Below are 18,808 nucleotides of genomic sequence, written 5' to 3'. Positions count from 1 at the left end.
TTTCTGTGCAACACTGATGACAATTACTTGAAAAAGAAATGTAGTACGAGCTCCTTTTTATTGTGGCCTAAAAGTGTCAATTAAGCTTAAATGCCTCAGAATTTAAGAACAAATATACATGGCAAATCCTTAAAGTTCAAACTTACTTTCCAAGAGTTAAAGGGCTCTGTGTTCACAAAGGACTTAACCTGGGTGGAGGGATCCCAAAGATCTTAACAGAATATAGACAGTTTCAGTAAAGATTCTTAGTCATTATTTTTATCCAAAAGGGCATAGTGAATTCAGTTCGCTTCCTTAATTAACAAGGATAAGATCAACATTGAGGCGAGAGTCCATTCATAATTGGGTCCAAGGGGATCCAGGAGAGCAAACAATAGATAATCCAAATAGACACAAAGACATGACAAACATTCCAAAATGTTACCTGACCAGATTTCCTGAGCTGAAGTCTGGTAAGCCAACACTGCACGGTGGATACCACCTAATGTAATCTAATAACCATTTGGAATAAGATTAGGATAAGTATGGCTAATGAGCTTTTGAGTCCTAAATTTCTTATGGCCAGTGAGGCTTTGCCTATGAAACTATGTCTCTGTGCCTTCTCTCCCACCTTTGGTCCCTGTTTGGTTCCCTTCAGTTATCTTGCGAGTCTGCCCTGCATTTTATAAAGTCTTCCTATGTCTTATGACACGCTGGCTCTGCTAATGAACCTCCACGTTTGGAATTACTTGAGACTAGATTGCCACGGCATGGAATCCATTTCTTAGCCACCTCTAAATTGTCTGATGGCCATCAGAGTTGCTTCTTGTTTCCTTATTCTAAGTCTGCACGCAAACACCTCTGTTTTAATATTTTTTTGATTGGAATAATCCTGGCTTGACTGTTCATTGTCATTAGTTTGGCCTAATCACTCACAACAGACATAAAAAAAAAAAAAAAAAAAAAAAGGTCCTTACAGTTCCGGTAGAACTTTTATCGGCTAGAGAAAGACTTATTATCACACTTCTCTTTTCTTCTTAACAGAGCCACTGCAATGTTAAACTTCTGTAAAAGTAAAATACATTTTTGTATATATTTGTACTTTGGAATAGTATTTCATGTCAGACACCTCAATTTCAGTAAAAGTTAAGAATTGCTTTTACTGTAATTTCAGTGCTTTCATTCCTTTGATAAAATTCAAGGACCACATTAAAGTGAAGAGAGCATATTTTACATTGCTGCTAATATTTAAATATGTCATTAGCTCAATGGATTGTTGACTTTGAAATGCCATATTTTTTACTGAAGAGTGTTCTGTGTATGTCAGATTCAACAATGCTAGGCTATCGGCTGGGCTTATATAACAGTCTTCCTTTAAATGTGCTCTATTGACATGAAATGCATAAATGTTAGGTGCTTATTTTCCATGAGCTAGATCTCCCTACATTTGTATATCTGTGTGCGTGGGTGTCATTGTCACTATGCCTCAGTGTCCTTGTTTTGCTACAAAAATTGTCATCTAAAATAGTGAATAGTGCAAATTACTTAATGATTTAATAGGAAGAGTAGACTTCCACCATTGCAGTTGTATTTTATTCTTATTTTGAAACACTGAGCTGGATAAATTAGAGCACTTACCATGCTCATAATTTTACTGATATTTTAAAGTAGGTGCATTTAGAAAATATTTTAATCGTATTATATAATTGTAATTATCAGCATGGAGAGGGTTGAAACTGACATCATCTTTATTTCCCCTAACCCCCATTTAGGAATATATTTTAAAGCAAGTTGCAACCACGTACATCAAGCTTGGATGGCCAAAAAACAATTTTAATGGATCTCTTGTTCAAGCATCCTACCAACATGAGTACCGTTTTATTTTCTTATTCACTTCTTTTCCCCCAGAGCTGTACAATAACATATGACTGGTACCATTGTGACTTTGGCAGCATGAGATGATCCTTCTTTCATTCTGCATCTTTCATTGCCTTTTGCTGGGAGGCCTGCTGATGGGTAGCACAGTTTCCACTTCTTGGTACTGAGAACAAACCATATCCTTGCCATGGTTCATTGTAAGATCTGCCGTTACTGGTAAAGGGGAGATCTGAACCCAACCCAGTTCCCCTCCCCCCCCCCCCCCCCCCCCCGCTGTATTACTGTTTCCAGAAAAGACTTGTAGTATGCTGAACTTCTCTGCCTAACCATCTCTTCCTTGGCAAAATAGGAGTTCTGTATCTGGAAATGATTTTTGTGCTGATTATTTACTTATCTACTGCTTATGTAATGAGTTACCCTTCCTCCCCGGATAGTAACACTGCTTTTTCATTGTTTCTCCTTTCGATGGTACCTAGAGAACTCCGGAGAGAAGTTATAATGCTGGCGTGCAGTTTTGGCAACAAGCATTGTCACCAACAGGCATCGACACTTATTTCGGATTGGATTTCCAGCAACAGGAACAGGTAAATGGAACCAAATCCTGTTTCTCTGATATGATTTAATACTGCTTTCAGATTCTCAGTTGATGCATTGCATTTATCAACTGGAGGAAAACAAGACAAGAAAAAAAAACACTGCGAAACGGTGTTTCAGGTTCATTGCTTTACAAGGCAACACATAAAAGCCACAATACACTTACCTCTGGAGTGTTTTGTGGAGTTTTAAACCAACTTTCTTAATCTGGGCCCTTATTCTTCATACATAAGGTGTCAGCTTATTTCGAATTTGGGTAGCTTTGCTATTCTGTGAGAATAAAATAATTTTATGTAGGCCAGATTCTAAGGTTCTTTATAAAGGTTGTGGTATTTATTCATAAAACAACTGCAAGCATATGATAGAAGTAAAGTAGTGTAACATATGTTAATATTAAAAACCAAAAACCAAAAAGGTTACAGAAAAAATCTACTCTTTTAGTGACCCTTGACAGAGACCTTAAACTTGTATCTTATCTTGGAATTTCACAATACAGGATTTTAATACATAATGGGATGTTAAAATTGCTTAATAGGATTACCTTTGATAAAAATATTAAACTAAATGTCACTTGTTACTGTTAATGAAAAGAATATTAAACATAAAAAAAATGGAAGATCATGTTCTTTTCACTACAGTTTTTTAAGCCTTCTTAGGTATCTATATATTTCCAAGGACCAATGTTCTATTTCTTATTACACTTTGGGCAATTTACAGTCACTCCTCCCCAGTCTCTGGCCCCTGTGTTAAGGAGAGTCCAATCAGAAAGGTGAGGAGCTGGGGGACAGTTGATTCAGAGGGTGCTATCTTGCTTGCCCCCCTGGCTTGTCCCGAGCTGAGTGGCTGGGATGACTCCCTGGGAACGGAGGAAGGGACCGGTTCTAGGTGAGCACAGAACCACAGAGAGCATAACCTACTTAAGGAACAAATTGGTTTTTGTCTTGTCAAAAATTACTTAGGTTTAAATGTAGTGTCTGACTGACTCCAGAGCAAAGCACAGCTCTCCTGCTTTACAGATCTGTGAGAGAGATCTTCCACTGCATTACTAGGTAACTTGTCACCTTCTTTACCATTGTCCTGTTTGCTCTCCAAGTTAACCATTTCTGGTCTTATCCTGAGCTATGAAGGAAAATTCTTTATCACTCACGTCTCTCAGTGATTAAATTTGTCACCGGTCTTCTCTAGCACTAAAGCATTCTCATTTATTAACTTTTACTAATAATTATCCTTTTTGCTAAGTCTTCTGAAAACTATTAAATCAATCTTGAGAATGTTATAATAAAACCTTTTTGTTTTCCTTTTTTCCTACAACCTTCTTCAATTCTACCACATGTACTTAGGTGATGAACACATAAAAATTTATCCAAAATCAGTACATCGAAAATTGTATTAGGATGCATAATCATAAATACACATGAGAAGAAAGGGTAAAATATATTATTTAAAGATCATGGTCTCTGCCATTTTGGTTTTTATTTGATTAGTCTTTTGTTTGTTTCATCTTGCTACGGACACATGCCTTTTCTCAAACCTGACAGTTGCTTTTTATTTTATTTATTTTTTAAAGATTTTATTTATTTATTTGACAGAGATAGAGACAGCCAGCGAGAGAGGGAACACAAGCAGGGGGAGTGGGAGAGGAAGAAGCAGGCTCATAGCAGAGGAGCCCGATGTGGGGCTCGATCCCATAACGCCGGGATCATGCCTTGAGCCGAAGGCAGACGCTTAACCACTGTGCCACCCAGGCACCCCTGACAGTTGCTTTTTAACCCATAAAAGTACAGCTATTGGGAAAATGCATTTTTAAAATAATTCATTTATTTAACAAAATTTTACTGAGCAATTCTCAATACCAGCTGGTGGCCAGAAAGCAAACAGAAGAGGGAGAGCTGTAAATAAGTAGAGAGAGCCTCTCTATAAACAAATAGTTGTTGTAGCACAGCACAGCGTGTGAACAGCAGGAAGGGGGATTACTGCCTTAGAGGAATCACATTCACGCTCACAAGGATGAGCGGGATCCTGTTGGATACACAAGGGCAGGCGGGAGGCAGGGGCGGGTGCATGAGTACCTAAGGGGGGAGGGGGCGGATGGGGATTCCAGGTGGAAGGCAGGCATGTGGATTGATATTTAGCCTAAGGAGTGTAGTATATTTCGATGTGTGAATTCGAACAATCCACCACTTCTAAAATTCCCTTATACATGAAAGTTTAGGTATGAGGTACCAGTTCATTTCAGTTTTGATAACTCAGCCACTTCTTTATGACAAAATAACTAAATTTGGGTCTAATACCTGAAGGTTCTTTCATTATTTCCTTCATCATTTGTACATTCTCCTGCTTTGCTTTCTTCTGTAACCGGCTACTGCACATGCTGGGTGGAACTCGTCCTGTGTTCACTCAGATTTGCTCAGCCAACCATGTGACCTGTCCCTGCATACACAAGTGACCTGTGGTGAGGGGACATGGTACTCTTGGAGCTACCTGTGTGTGAGCATCAGAGATTTAACCTGTATTGTTTTCGATGACAGCTTAATAATAAAGCAGTCGTGTGATCCTGTGGTCGATGCGGAGTTTAACTTTCTTAAATCGAGTCAATGAAGGGGAGGGAAAGGTTTCTTTTTAAATGTGCCTGAAGAAACACACCAGTCAGTTGTGTTTGTTTGCTTGTTTTTTGTTTCGCAGGAGCCTAAAAAATCATCTTTAAGGAAAGCCTCCCAAGGTAATGCAATAGGATACTTATAAAACGTTTTGGGAGATGCTGTGTGTATGCTAATACACTTAAAGGGCAGTGAGTCATGGAAGGTAGCAGGGTTTCGAATCTGGGGTGCTGTGCTACTCTGTAGACCAATCTTGATGTGCTGGGGAGATAGGTCCAGTTAGCGAGGTTAGATTTAGGAAGCTAGAATGGATGTGAAAGGTGGTGTAGGGAAAGGTAATGAGACCAAAAAGTGCATTGCAAAGCTAGACGTGGTAGCAGCAGAGAGAGAAAACTTCAAGAATTACAGTGAATGATAGATTGAATGAGTCCGCATTCTGATCCCTGTTAATATATTCAAACGCTACAGTGTGTTGAATTGTAATGGTGATGTCATGCATCACAACGGATGAGCTACGTTCAGGTCTTGTTAGGCTGTGATTTGGGGACTGAGTCCAGCAGAACACCACAGCTCCGAAAAGAGACGAATTGCCGAGCATTCAGTAGAGAACAATACAAATGATAAGATCTTGAAAACAGGAGCTGCGAGAGGACGTTGTGAGACCTGAAAATTTCACTCTAAAAAAAAGAGAAGATGATAGCCTTTTGTATGTATAAAAGACATAATAAAAGGGACAGAAATTGGTTTCTTTCCCTGATTAGTACAAATAAACAAGAAATAATTGGCATAAGCGTCACTGAGTCAAAATAGGGATTATGTTATTACTGTAGGTGAATTATTATTTGAAAATTTCTGTATTAAAACACTATTGAGATTGTACAGTTAACTATACAGATATCACAACATGGTAATATGGGTTTTTTTAAATAAACAATTTAATCTGAAATTAAATGTGTGTCCATAATAACACAGCCTCTTAATTTAGTGATAATGTATTATTTTTCAAATAATGTTAAAAGGCACAATTTAAAGCTCTTATTAAGCCAATACAGAACAAAGATTTAAAGTATTTAATTTTTAAAAAGTATTCGACAGATACTGATATCCATTCCCTAATAGATTAGTGATAACTGGTATCATCACTCTTCTTAAAAAATATCCTGAAACAGTGCAGCACCTTCCACACTATGAGATATCAAAAATGTATATTGAAATGAATTAGAAATCATTTTGAAAATGGAAAAACTTAGGGCCCTTCCGTAGTAAAAATTAGGAGTAGAGGAGCGTCTCTGGAGCTTCGCAACATACGTAATACATGAACTTCACTACTCATGCAAGTCGTCATCATGTTACTGGTATTATCGTCTTTAATGATGATCATAATGAAGGATATATGTATTTATTGAGCGGTTAGTACATTTCAACTGCTTTTTGTGCACGATCTCCTCATTTTTATTTCATTTGTATAGAAGACAAATCCAAAACTCACAAAGGTTCTATAACTTGCCAAGACCGCATGACAACAGGCAGTGGATGTGGGATCCCTTTCCCAGACCACCTGCCCTTCTAACCCGACCGCGTGTCATGCTGCGGCGGCATGTCAAATTACCACATACCAGTAATATATGTTTGTTCAAAAATGATTTTAAAAAAGAAGAAAGAAAAAAAAAAAGACACCCACCAGAACTTAACTACTCTCTGCGATGAGTATAAGCAGGAGTTGACTGCAGGTTGTGCTCACGAACGAAGCCCGTGGGGCTCACATCGGGTCATGTGTAGGAATCACTGGGAGGACCTGTGGAACAGTTTGCTGGACCCCACCCCCAGAATTCTGATTCAGTAGGTTGAATGGGTCCCAAGAATTTGTATTCATGACAAGTTCCCGTGTGATGCTGATGGGCTGGTCTGGCGACCACACTTCGGGAACCACTGGTGTAGGGAAAGGCTACTGTCTTCAAAGTCAAAGACACCCGTGGTCAAAATGCAGTTGTGCCACTAAATGACCTGAGGAACATCACTTGGTTTCATCATCTGAAAAATGGCAGTAATATTACTAACCAAACAAGTTGTAAGAATTATACAAAAGAATGCCAATTCATTATTTGGCTTTTATAGGAAATCATAAAACATGAATCATCTTTGGAGTTGCCTTCTACTTGTTTTGACCGTACAGGTGGGTGGTGTGAGTTTTAAATGGGGAAAGTAGGAAAAAATATAGAATAGAGCAGTACAGAACACGTAGAGAATGCCTTCATTAGCAAACCTTCTCTGTAAGTTTGGGGGTTATAAGCATGTGACCTGTCACATAAAATATAAAACAAAATATTACCATAGAGAGATTTTCAAAGAGGAGCCTGGGGATGTTTGCCCTTTCCTCCTGCTTTAAGAAATCCTGCCTGGCTTGGCCTCTAGAAAAATGTTTCTTTTTCCTCCCTCCCCTTCATCTGCTACTCATGTCCGTCCATCAGCCATAGCTCATTGTATCTCATAGGTAAAGAGCTCCAGTTCAGCTGCCTTTCTTTGTGTCTCTCTCTGCCTTTCTTTGTGTCTCTCTCTGCCCATCAGTGTTCGCTTTTCTTATGTGAGAACACAAAGGAGGACAGACAAAAGGCTCTTTTTGCTATAGTCTGTATATCTGGTTCAGAAACCTCATGTTTTCTTCCCCTAAAAACATGGATCCTAACTTATTGTCCATGTTCCCAAGTTATTATGGTCCTAGTCCCCTTGTTCTGTACACTGCTTTTTGTATTGTTCTTACTATGAACTGTCCTACTATAAATGTTCATAGTCTAAAGTTATACCAGCCAGACCAGCCATTTTCCTGCTCAGTTACCAGCACATGCCTTTTGCAGACAGGTGAAGCCAGCAGGGAGTCTGTGTGGAGCAATGGAAAGGACAGGGCTGCCCAAACCTCCGTGGGCAGGGGTGAGGAATTAGGTTGTCATTAGACAGTTGTGGCTTTAGATGGGTCTGTGTTTACTCCAAGTCTCAACCCTGTTTCTAAAGCAAGGGCATTGCCCCCAAATCTCCAGGGCTTGCATTAGACGGAACAGTCCAAAATTTCGTACTCCCTGTCCATGAACATAAATCATACAATGGCCTCATGATTTGTCCACTTTGGGTTCTCTTTTGCTTATTATTATATAGTTATTTGATTATTATGCAGTTTAAAGGGTGTGTTTTCATTTATACCCGTATTCAGTCAGTGGGTATTGAGCAGCTATGATGTGTCAACCCTGTGCTAGACACTTAGAAGGCAGAGTTCCTTCATTCAACTCATGCCCGCCCCTGTGACTTACCTGGCATTGAGAATATGTGGTTCATGCCCTGACATACCCTGAAGGTTGGTGGTAGAGGCAGGGAGAGAGTGTAGGAGGGAAACAAGTTGTTCAGATAAACACACACCTAAAAATGAAACTCAAGAGAAATGCAGCCAAGAAGTCTGTGGTGTTCTCAGACACTGTCATGGGAATTTGACTAGATCAGAGAGACCAGGGAAAACTTCCAGCCCTGAGAGCTAGCGGTGGAAATGAAGAGGACATGTTTGAGCATGACTGAGGAAGGAAGAGTGAGAGCAGTTAATGACTGCTTGCATATAAATGGTAAAAAAGGAAGGCATTAATGACAGTCCACTAGAATAATCCAGTAGAGCTCAAACATTTATACATACGAATTGCCAAAGATAACATTTTTCAGTCTCTTTCCGAAAATCTACATCATACATGTAAATAACTGCAAGGATTTACCTATTTAGCATATTAGCATAAATAGACATTTTTTTTTAAACAAAATTCTTTCAAACCCCTAATGTATCCAGTGGAATTGAAACACCCTAGCTACTTTATACCCACCATTGGTCATTTAAAAAATATGATTTATGTTCTTACTTAACAGTCACAGATTTTATATTATTCTTTCCTCTCCCCCAAATTATGTTCTAATATATTTTTTTCTGGAGAATCCTTTTGGGATCACCCTATTATACTTTTCTGCTATAGGAAATATATGCATACAACATATACGGACACATACACACATAATTTTTTCATGTCATAAAATCCTATGTTCATTTTTTTTCAAAATTAAGTTTTCATTACAATGGTTACTTGTATATAATTGATTAACATAAATACATGGCAAATTCTGATAAGTAATTTCCAAACATAAAAATTGTTAAATATAACCATTAAAATTGAGATTGGCCTTTATTCCCCCAACCAGTTTATATATTCACAGACAGATATTACTCACGGCTAGAATGAGAAAAGTTTCACCATCAATTCTATTTGATTTTTATGTTAAAGTACTGAGAAACTTTATACATAAAAATAAACAGATAGGAATGGAAGGTGTTTTGTTATAGCAGTATAATACAGTTCTTTTGTCTTTCCCAGTGTTGTGCCAAAAATTACACAGTAATCTATCACCAAAATTTTTAAATTATCACCTGACAACTTGATTAGGCCCTTCTTCAATTTTGATGGAAGCAAAGAATTTTAAAAAATTGAAGACTCATTTTCTAGATATCAGCACCAATATTTAGAATTTTTATTTGATATCACAGTTCACTGTACCCTCGGAAGATGTGAGATAAGTGAATGAGAAATATACCTTTCTCCTGGAAAGTGAGGGAAAGTGGGAGAAGGGTTTTTATGAAAAGAAAAGCATCCATGTGAAAGTTTAGAATGAGGAACTTGATTGCTGTAAAAGTACCCATATCCTTAGGTATTCTTTAAGAAGTCTTTCCTTACCCCCAGAGATAGGAAAACCTATGTCTGGGGGTAAGGAAGGCCATGACACTAGGAGGTGGGTAGAAATGGAAAGAATGAGTGATAGATTAGATTGTTTAGGGAGAGAATGTAAATAAAGGAGAGCAAAGGCGAAGAATCGAGAAATCACAATATTGAATAGCTGGGTGTCATCCAGTCATGAGTTGTGGCCTTTGAAGCTTAACATTTACAGGGTCTTCTAAAAGTTGTCTTACTCCCTCTACCAATGTTCATATTTTTAAATTTATTATTAATCCTTTTCACTATGAATACAAAGAATTTTATCTATTTGAAAATAGAGATCTATCTGTAGATATAAATATCTAGAAACAGTGGATAGTCTAAAAATATGTCTGGAATTTATTCTTATAAATATGTCCCCAGGAACCTGTACAATTCTTAAAACTTATTTCTCCTTAAAAAAATCCCACTATCTCCACTCTATTTTACCTTACAACATAGGCAGTTTATATCTTAGTTTCAAAATAGTTTTTATGATTTTCTCATACATATTTAAAAATTTAACTCAAAGCATTATTTTTCTACAGTAAACCAAGTTATGTATCTCTTTAACTCCTAACTAACACCTGGCCTACAAACTGTTCTTTTTTAATCAGAATATCAGAAATTATTTCATTTTTAATTTCTTAGAGTTTAGGAAGGATGCTGTAAAAGATAGTCCTCTTCTCAGTAGACTATGTTAAGTAGCTTAAGACTGATTGACCCATACTTTGAGTCATTCACATTTTTACTTGCATGTGAGATAAGATGGCATCATGTACTCTCATTCATTTGCCTTATTTTTCACTGTCCACAGTGAGACACTGTGGGCACTGTTAATGGAGAACTTCATGCAAATTCTACCTTGAACATTCTTTTTAACAGACCCACTGAGGCGAGGGAAAAATATAGCGAATTACCTACTTGAATGGTTGTAAGGCTGATTTTTTTTTTTTTAAGTACGTTCAGCTAGTTTTCCCCAGTGCAAAATTTGAGCACACAGATTTTTCACTTTGATCATATACTTGGAAAATAAACCTTAAGGGGTAGTCACCTCCCTTCCATCATCTTTCTGCCCTAGGAATTGTATATTTTAGTAGTTATGGCCAGTCACCTGGTTATGAATTGTTGCCCGTGTAACACTAGCACGGAGATTTAAAAGTTGCTCATGAAACTATTTAAAGCAGAAAGTGGTATGGGAAACTCTGGAATAATTCACAATTACCATAAAAAATCATCACTGTCATTGACATCAATTTATCCCTCTGTAGTTCTTCGAAGCTAAAGCGTATTTTATATGCGGCCTCCCTCCCTCATTGTGACTCACGTAGTATTCCAGGGCCATGTTATGGGATTATGATAGTGGGATATCTGGTTAATAGTTGACTTGGTTTTTAGCTTTCAGCTTTATTTCTAAAATGAAGTAGTATTGCACATTTCTTCCATAGTAATCAATATTAATTCAGACTTTTATACGACTTGATTCATGTACTAAATATATCTTGACCCTCTGCCACATCTCAGGCATCATACTAAAAGACACCAGGGATCCAATGATGAAGAAAAGGACACATTTTCTGCCTTCCTAGAGCTTACAGTCCAGTGGGATAGCCTGAGACTAATTCAGAGGTCACACAAACGCTTTAAGATTTTAGCTGTATTGAGAAGCCAGAAGGAAGATTTCTAAGAAAAGGACAATTTGACCTGTCAGTGAGATTGACATTCCCGCAGAGTGACAACTGCCCTGGGGCCTATAGGAAAAATACACATTCATCAGGCACAGGCAGAAAGGAGATGTCACCCAAAAGAAACAATGTATAAGAATGGCCTTCTCCCTCAACATCATTTCTCAAGATTAAAGTCTCGGTACTTTCCAAAGGCGTAACTGCTTGGGCAGAATCTATACTGACCAAGGACATCCTCTGGGAGCCTTGCAATTTTTTTTTTTTCAGTTAATCATGTTTGTTTTGTTTTTATTTGCTGAGAAGAGCGAAAACCCCAGTTCATTGATTATGCGCCTTCATCAAAGCTTTGGGGAATCGCTCTTCTAAAATTAGAGTGTTACCAAACAAAAGTGTTTTGGAAAAGCCATGTAGAAGAAAAATAATTTATGAAGCATAGTAAGTATGCTTGCTATCTGAATTAATCCAATTGTGAATTTCTTTGTCAAACTAGAAATCTCCTTCCTAACCAGTAATCCTATGTGATTTACCGTTTGGGGAAGTAGAGGTCATCTGTTAAGATTACTCAAGTAGTGGCTATACCTCTGTATGGAAGAGGGCTTTGTTATCTCTCTTTTCCTAAGCTTCTCTGGAGTCCCACTGAGAGTAGCACTTTTCCTTGCCATTTGGAGAATTCAGTGCATGCTGGCTTAGTTCAGTCCATCATGGGATAAATATTTGACTAAATGACCTACCTGAGGGACTAGCTAATCTGGATGTATTTTTTTCATTTACTTCTTCTTGGAGCAGGGACTTTGATTGCCTCAAGAGCTAATATAACCTCAGTAAGTGCATATTTCTATTCATTTTCGTATGGTCATATTTAGTTTTTAATCCAAACACACTAACGATTTTATATTCTAATTTAAAACACAGAAATAATCCTGCACTTGTTTTCTTTTTCCTGACACTTTTGGCTTTTTCCTGACATTTTACTTTTTTTGAAGAAAATTTCTATTACGGCCATGTATAGAGGCAAACAGTCAATAGCATTTTTTTAAGGTATTTTAATTTTTACAGAAGCATGCTTTTGAAGGTGACTTGATTTAATTTAACTGTTTTTCTTTTCAGTATAATTGGTTTTTCCCCCATTTCTGCCAATAGTAATTTTCCTATCATGCTAGTATTGTTTGCCTGATATTATACCAACTTCAGGCATAACGCTATTGAAATTTGTGCCATCTATCAAAAGATATGCTTATTGATTAGCTATAGAATAGCTCTATTTTAACCGCCTGTTTGTCACAGTACACGTGCTAAGTGAATATGGATTTCCATGGGCAACACAGGGAGCAATGTTGATTAACTCACAGTAGTGATCACTGTTATTTACTAAGCCAGGGCTGGAGCACCAACAGAAATATTTGCAGCTTCCAGAACATTTTTACTTACTCATGGAGAGTGGATTATACTGATGGATTCAGATTCAGGTTTATGACAACTGCTCCCAACCACTATACCGAAGAAATTTCCTCCACCTTTTCCAAAAATAATAGAAATGCAGAGAAGTTTCCTTCAGCAGCATTAATGACGTTTCCTTTTTGTTTATTTTTCCTCCTTGATATTAAGACTTAGGACTGATTCTATACGTGTAATTCATTCTAGCTCAAAATGAAAATGAAAATAATTCATGTTAGTCTTTCTAATGATAGCGTGATAATGTTTACTTAATATTATGATAATGTTGATGGAAAATGCTCTACAAGCATCAAATATTGTTTTGTGATATATATATCTTAAATTTTGTAATACATACATATATATATATATTTTAAAATATCTAAAAGCGAGAAAGAACTTTGATGACTTGTAATTTCTTGGCAATAACAGGAAAAATAAAAACACATGCACACCCTGTCGTGGGTTGAATAGTGGCCTCTAAAAGATATGTCTAAATCCTAAATCCTATCTGTGAATTGGACCTTATTTGGAAATAGGGTCTTTGCAATGAGTTCACATGGATTTAGGGCTTACCGTGATGATGGTACTCAGAACAGAGAGAAGAGAAGGCACAGAGAGACTCAGAGGGAAACTCATGTGAAGACAGAGGTAGAAATTGAAGTAATGTGTTTGCAAAGCAAGAAATGCCAAGGATTGCTGGAGGCACAGGGACTAGAAGAGAGCTGTAGAACAGATTCTGTGGAGCCTCGAGAAGAAAGCAATCCCGCTGACACCTTGATTTTAGACTTGTAGCCATAGGAACTGTGAGAGAATAAATTTCTGTTGTTTTAAGCCATCAAGTTTGTGGTAAGACACACACCTTTAGCTCTGCCTCCTATTCAAAACTTGGTTTATGATCAACACGTTGCATTGTTTTTCTTTCTTTGATGAAATATCAAGGGGCGCTACAGATTGCAAGTTTAACTTTTAACTTTCACTGACTTCTTCCTGCTCTTAAGATTTTCATCCGGAATACGATACCGAGAAGGCAGTTCTTCGTCCTCGCAGAATTCAGACAAAACTACTATCATCAGTGTTCATACAATTATTTTCGTAAATGTGTACATGAAATACATGGGAGTGGTCAATGGTATGAAAGTAGAATAGTTATGTAGCAATATCCCCTAAAATTCACAGCAAAGAACCCACGCTCATGTTTTAGGATCCCTTCTCAATATTTTGAAAGAGTCTCTTCTTTTTTCTTTTTCATGATTTGAGATGCTTTTTATAATTAAAAAAATCAAACAGAAAAAAATTCATGTGACTTCCATTTTATTTTCACATATACGTAATCATTGCTTATTTTGTTCTGTAACATAGAGCACAGGCGTCCGGTATATACTCTGCCTTCTGTTCTCTTCACACGCATCAGTGCTACAGCCGGTACCTGCCAGTTACACGGGCGCGTGCATAGATGCATTTGTTATTTCAGTAAATCATAAAATTTGTGGTGACCTTTTAAAGATATGTGTTTTTCTTAGATTTATCATCCGCCGATGCAACATACGCCTTTTGCCTCGTTTTGTAACTTTGTCATCCAATCTTGCCATTCCCCTCTCCTCCAGGACCCAGATTGTGGGAGGTTTTTTCCCACTAATTTTCTGTTGCTTTATATAACAGGAATAAATTATTTTTCACTATTTTTAATTATCAAATTTAATTATATCTATCCTTATTCCTTAACACACACACACATATATGAAGTTTACTGTGGATTTCACTGCTTTTTCACAGGAGGGTCAAAGCGAAACCATAGAACATCTAGGATTTGGTATGAATAAGATTATGTCTCTATTTTTAAAAAGTACAGTATTTTTTTGTGCAGTGAATCTGCCAAGTAAATCTCTGAAAACCTGCAGAATTACATGTTGGTTTGTATGTGTGTACACACACACACACACACACAAATAGTAAAATTTACTTTGGCCAAAGTAAAATCTGTTTTTAGTTGGGGACCTTGCGAGTGGGAAAAATACATTACTTATAGCCTACCCATGACAGCTTAGTGGTTATGCCTAAAAAATTAACTAAATTGCCATAGTTGATTCTTCCCAGGCTGGAGAAACAGCCTTGTTAACCTCAGTGACCTTGACAGTGCATTAGAAATGAAAGTAAACCACATTTGCACAGGCCTTCCCATTTATAGAAGTAGTATTTTGATGGATACAATAAATCTGTGTAATTTTCAACCTTTCTATGAAGAATACAAAAGACAATGAATGTTGCTATAAATTATGCCTGGGCAATAAGAGTTATTTGTCAAGGTGGAGCCCAGTGTCATCCAGTGGGGTTTTTATAAACATTCAGGCCTGGGTCATGATTTGAATGAGAACAGAGCTTATGGATTGCTGATGTTACTAATGTGGTGTTCCCATCATTACCTTGTGTCTTCATAGTTAACGTACTGATTCCTAATCGTTGTGATTCAGACATCACCACCACATGTATGTAAATTTAGACTTCTTATCCCAGCAGACCCTTAGCTTTTCAGCGCTACGGCCAGAGCCGAAGGAAAGAAACTGAGGTATCACAGATCAAGACAGAGCAGGTTCCCTGAGAAGCCATGGTAATGGGCACCTGGTAATCAGGAAACAATTAATCTTATCTCTAACACGGACATCTATAAATAGGGCAATTTATCATCCATTTCACAATGTCTACTACAACTGTATACCTCTTAAGTTTTAAATGATGCTATGCTCTTAGAACTATTTATACCAGCAGCCTGCTGCTCACTGTTTCGGAGTGAGTCATCAGAGATATCTTAATTTTTCTCCTTTTGTTATAAAGCAGTGGGATTTTTTTGAGCTCTCATGGGTATAATTGATTCTGGATGTCATAAGGGTTCTGAGTTGTGAAATGTTAAATAACAATGTTCTAGGCTTTTCAGTGGAGTGTTTAAAATCCAGGACAAAGAAACAGTTTAAACAAGTCAAGTCACGAATTCTCTAATTGTTTGCTTTTTTTTCTTTACCTTTCTGTAGGTCTTTGTCATTGCCTGTCTTTGTCATCATCATGCTGAATGTTTTGGCCTCTGTACGGTTCTCACTTGTGTTCTTTCTTTCTACCTTTTCTTTGATGTCTCCTTCTTTTTATCCTCTTCTTGGTAATGTAGTCTGGGCCACCTGGGTTCTTACGTTTTTGTGCTTTAGCAATTATATTTTATAAAGTGTTCTTATAGCCTAAATATTTACCCTCATCGTCCCTCTTCCTTCGTACCCAGTAGAAATAATAGCTATTTTCTATATGGGACTTCAAAGTTTAAAATGTAATGTCATGGGGCGCCTGGGTGGCACAGTGGTTAAGCGTCTGCCTTCGGCTCAGGGCGTGATCCTGGTGTTATGGGATCGAGCCCCACATCAGGCTCCTCTGCTGAGAGCCTGCTTCTTCCTCTCCCACTCCCCCTGCTTGTGTTCCCTCTCTCGCTGGCTGTCTCTATCTCTGTCGAATAAATAAATAAAATCTAAAAAAAAATAAATAAATAAAATGTAATGTCATATATTATTATTTCAGCTTAAGTGAAGTGAATGTCTCTTTTAAAGTACCATTATTTTAATCATAAAAACCATTTAAAAGGAGTGCTGTTATCTTAAAAGATAATCTTTTGATAAACTCTGGATAATAGGTAAGGTGAGCCCCCCTTCAGCAATCCTTTTTCCTTTCATATGGAAAGAGCGGCATATGCCTCTTTGCAAATATGCAAAATTCAAACATAAAGAGGTATTGAACATTTCAGAACACAGTGATTTTAAATATAGTTGGTCTGTTATCCACCTGGTTTATCCACCTCTATTTTTTGAGGTCCAAAGAGCCACAAAGACTGGTTTTGAACTGCCTTTTCCTTCGTTCCAAGGTTTTAGGATTCCTTTTGTTATGCTTCAGTTTCGGTGGGAATGAGCCGGTGCTGTGTGGGCACAAGTGAGAGGAGCCCTAGGTGCTGCCCCCCAGGTGCCCACAGCGCTGCGGCCCCAGTGTTCTTTCCATCAGTCACTGACGCACACTTCACATGGGATTCTTTGCTAGGGGCCTTGTAGAGATACTGTGAAACAGTACTCTTCTGGGTGCCAGGGTTTTTATATGGATTCGGTGGTGTGTTTGATTGACAAGTATACCGGTGAAGTTAGGCGGGATTCTAAAACTGTGTTTTACTGTAATGCCTTAATGTATTGTCAGTCATGATTTTATAATTACTCATTCACTTGTAGTGAGGTTGTCTGAGAACTTTATTTCTGCTTTCTTTTTGGTCCTGTACTCTTTTGGGAAAGATGGAGATATTTGTGGCCACTTCATACTACTAATAATAGTTATGAAAACAATGAGGAGGAATGTCACTACCACAAATTGAGACAATTTTCTCTGTACCCTGCACTTGGCTATGCGTGGCATTGAGATGATGCCCATACGTACCAGGCACTGTGCTGAGCCCTGGATAGACATGATCTCATTTAATCATTGTAATAATCTTGTAAGGAATGGTTTTCCCCATTTTCCAGAGGAGGAAACTGATGCTTAGGTGCAAAAAGTCACATGTTCTCTCTAAAGAGCTTTCAGTTTTATTCAAGATACTTTCTTGGGACCAGCCAAGGGACAAAGGAATGTAGACAGAATGAGAGATGGCCGTAAGGGATCCTATGAACAGGGTCAACCTTTGTAAAAGCTGGTTATTTTTCAGTCTGATATTTTGAAGTCAGCGATTGCCCTGAAAGAAGTAAGAGTACTAGTACTTATAAGGTCAAACAAGATTTAGAGTATTGATGAGGAAGCCTCAACCAAAGCTGTCTTTTACCTTTTCAATTAGGCAAATGATCTTTCAAATGCATTAACTAACTGCAAATTAATTAAAAGTAATTAAATGGTAGGCCACACGCTAGCTAAATGAATGTGTAGTGCCACTGAAAGAAACAGGTGCTCTTAGAGAGGCTAGTGATTTGAGAGATTTTTTTCATTGTCTTTGAAAATAATTAAATCTGCATTTCAATGTTAATACAATAGCTAATGAAAAGAATCCTATACTAACAAAGCAGGAAGGGACTTTAGAACTCATGCACTTTAGCCCTGTCCAATTAGGATGAAAAATGAAGCCCAAAGCAATGACCTTGACTTGCCCGGTCCTAGAGGCAGTTATTGGCCAAATGAGGTCTACTGAGAACCTGCTTAAAAATAGGCCCCTCTCATGACTAAGCATCAAAATTTATATTTTAAAATAGTATGATTTTTTTTCCTTTGGCCTGTATAATTTCCTCTGGGAGGTATTTTAACTGTATCATCAGAATTGTTTCTACGTACTATTCAATAACATTTTTCTATATTGGAATATGTTTTACTCCAACAGTAATGGAATTTTGTCTTTATAAATGTAATTATACATATACTTATCTTATTTCCAAAGTAACTGCCAAATTTATTAAATGATTAAATTTGAAATATATGAATTAAAAAAAGAAAGACTGTAACTGTAATCTCCAACCCAAAGGCAAATGTTAACATTCTCCTGTTTTTTCTTTTAGTCTTTCTTTCTAATACACACATTACGGTTTTTTTTCACTTAATATAGTGGTATTATGGATGTGTTATATTCATCCTTAATGTATTGCATCATTTTAAATAATGTATTTTATGTCATCAAAAATTAATCTATGATGTATCATTCCAGTTGCTATTTGTATCTTAAACCAGTCCCTTATTGTTATCTGAGATGTGTCCTGATTTTTTACCTTAAAAAACACCTGTAACAAAGAAAACTTTTATAGCAAAATCTTCAGAAATTTGTCTAATTATTTATCTTAATTTATCAACCTACTTCACAAATTTCCATTTAATAACTAAAATA

General features: G+C 37.2%; 1 protein-coding gene across 1 annotated transcript in view; it reads left to right on the top strand.

Annotated features, from left to right (window-relative positions):
* The window catches only part of TRHDE (thyrotropin releasing hormone degrading enzyme), a 363,943-nt gene that overhangs the window by 329,730 nt on the left and 15,405 nt on the right, over positions 1-18,808 (top strand). The window contains exons 14-15 of the mRNA XM_026500012.4: positions 1,752-1,849; positions 2,334-2,441. Coding sequence (XP_026355797.1) covers positions 1,752-1,849; positions 2,334-2,441 — 206 coding nt within the window. The remainder of the gene's footprint in view (positions 1-1,751; positions 1,850-2,333; positions 2,442-18,808) is intronic.

The sequence above is a fragment of the Ursus arctos genome, unplaced genomic scaffold (genome assembly GCF_023065955.2).
Source record: "Ursus arctos isolate Adak ecotype North America unplaced genomic scaffold, UrsArc2.0 scaffold_21, whole genome shotgun sequence".
Taxonomy (NCBI): domain Eukaryota; kingdom Metazoa; phylum Chordata; class Mammalia; order Carnivora; family Ursidae; genus Ursus; species Ursus arctos.
This window is presented reverse-complemented; position numbering and strand designations above follow the sequence as displayed.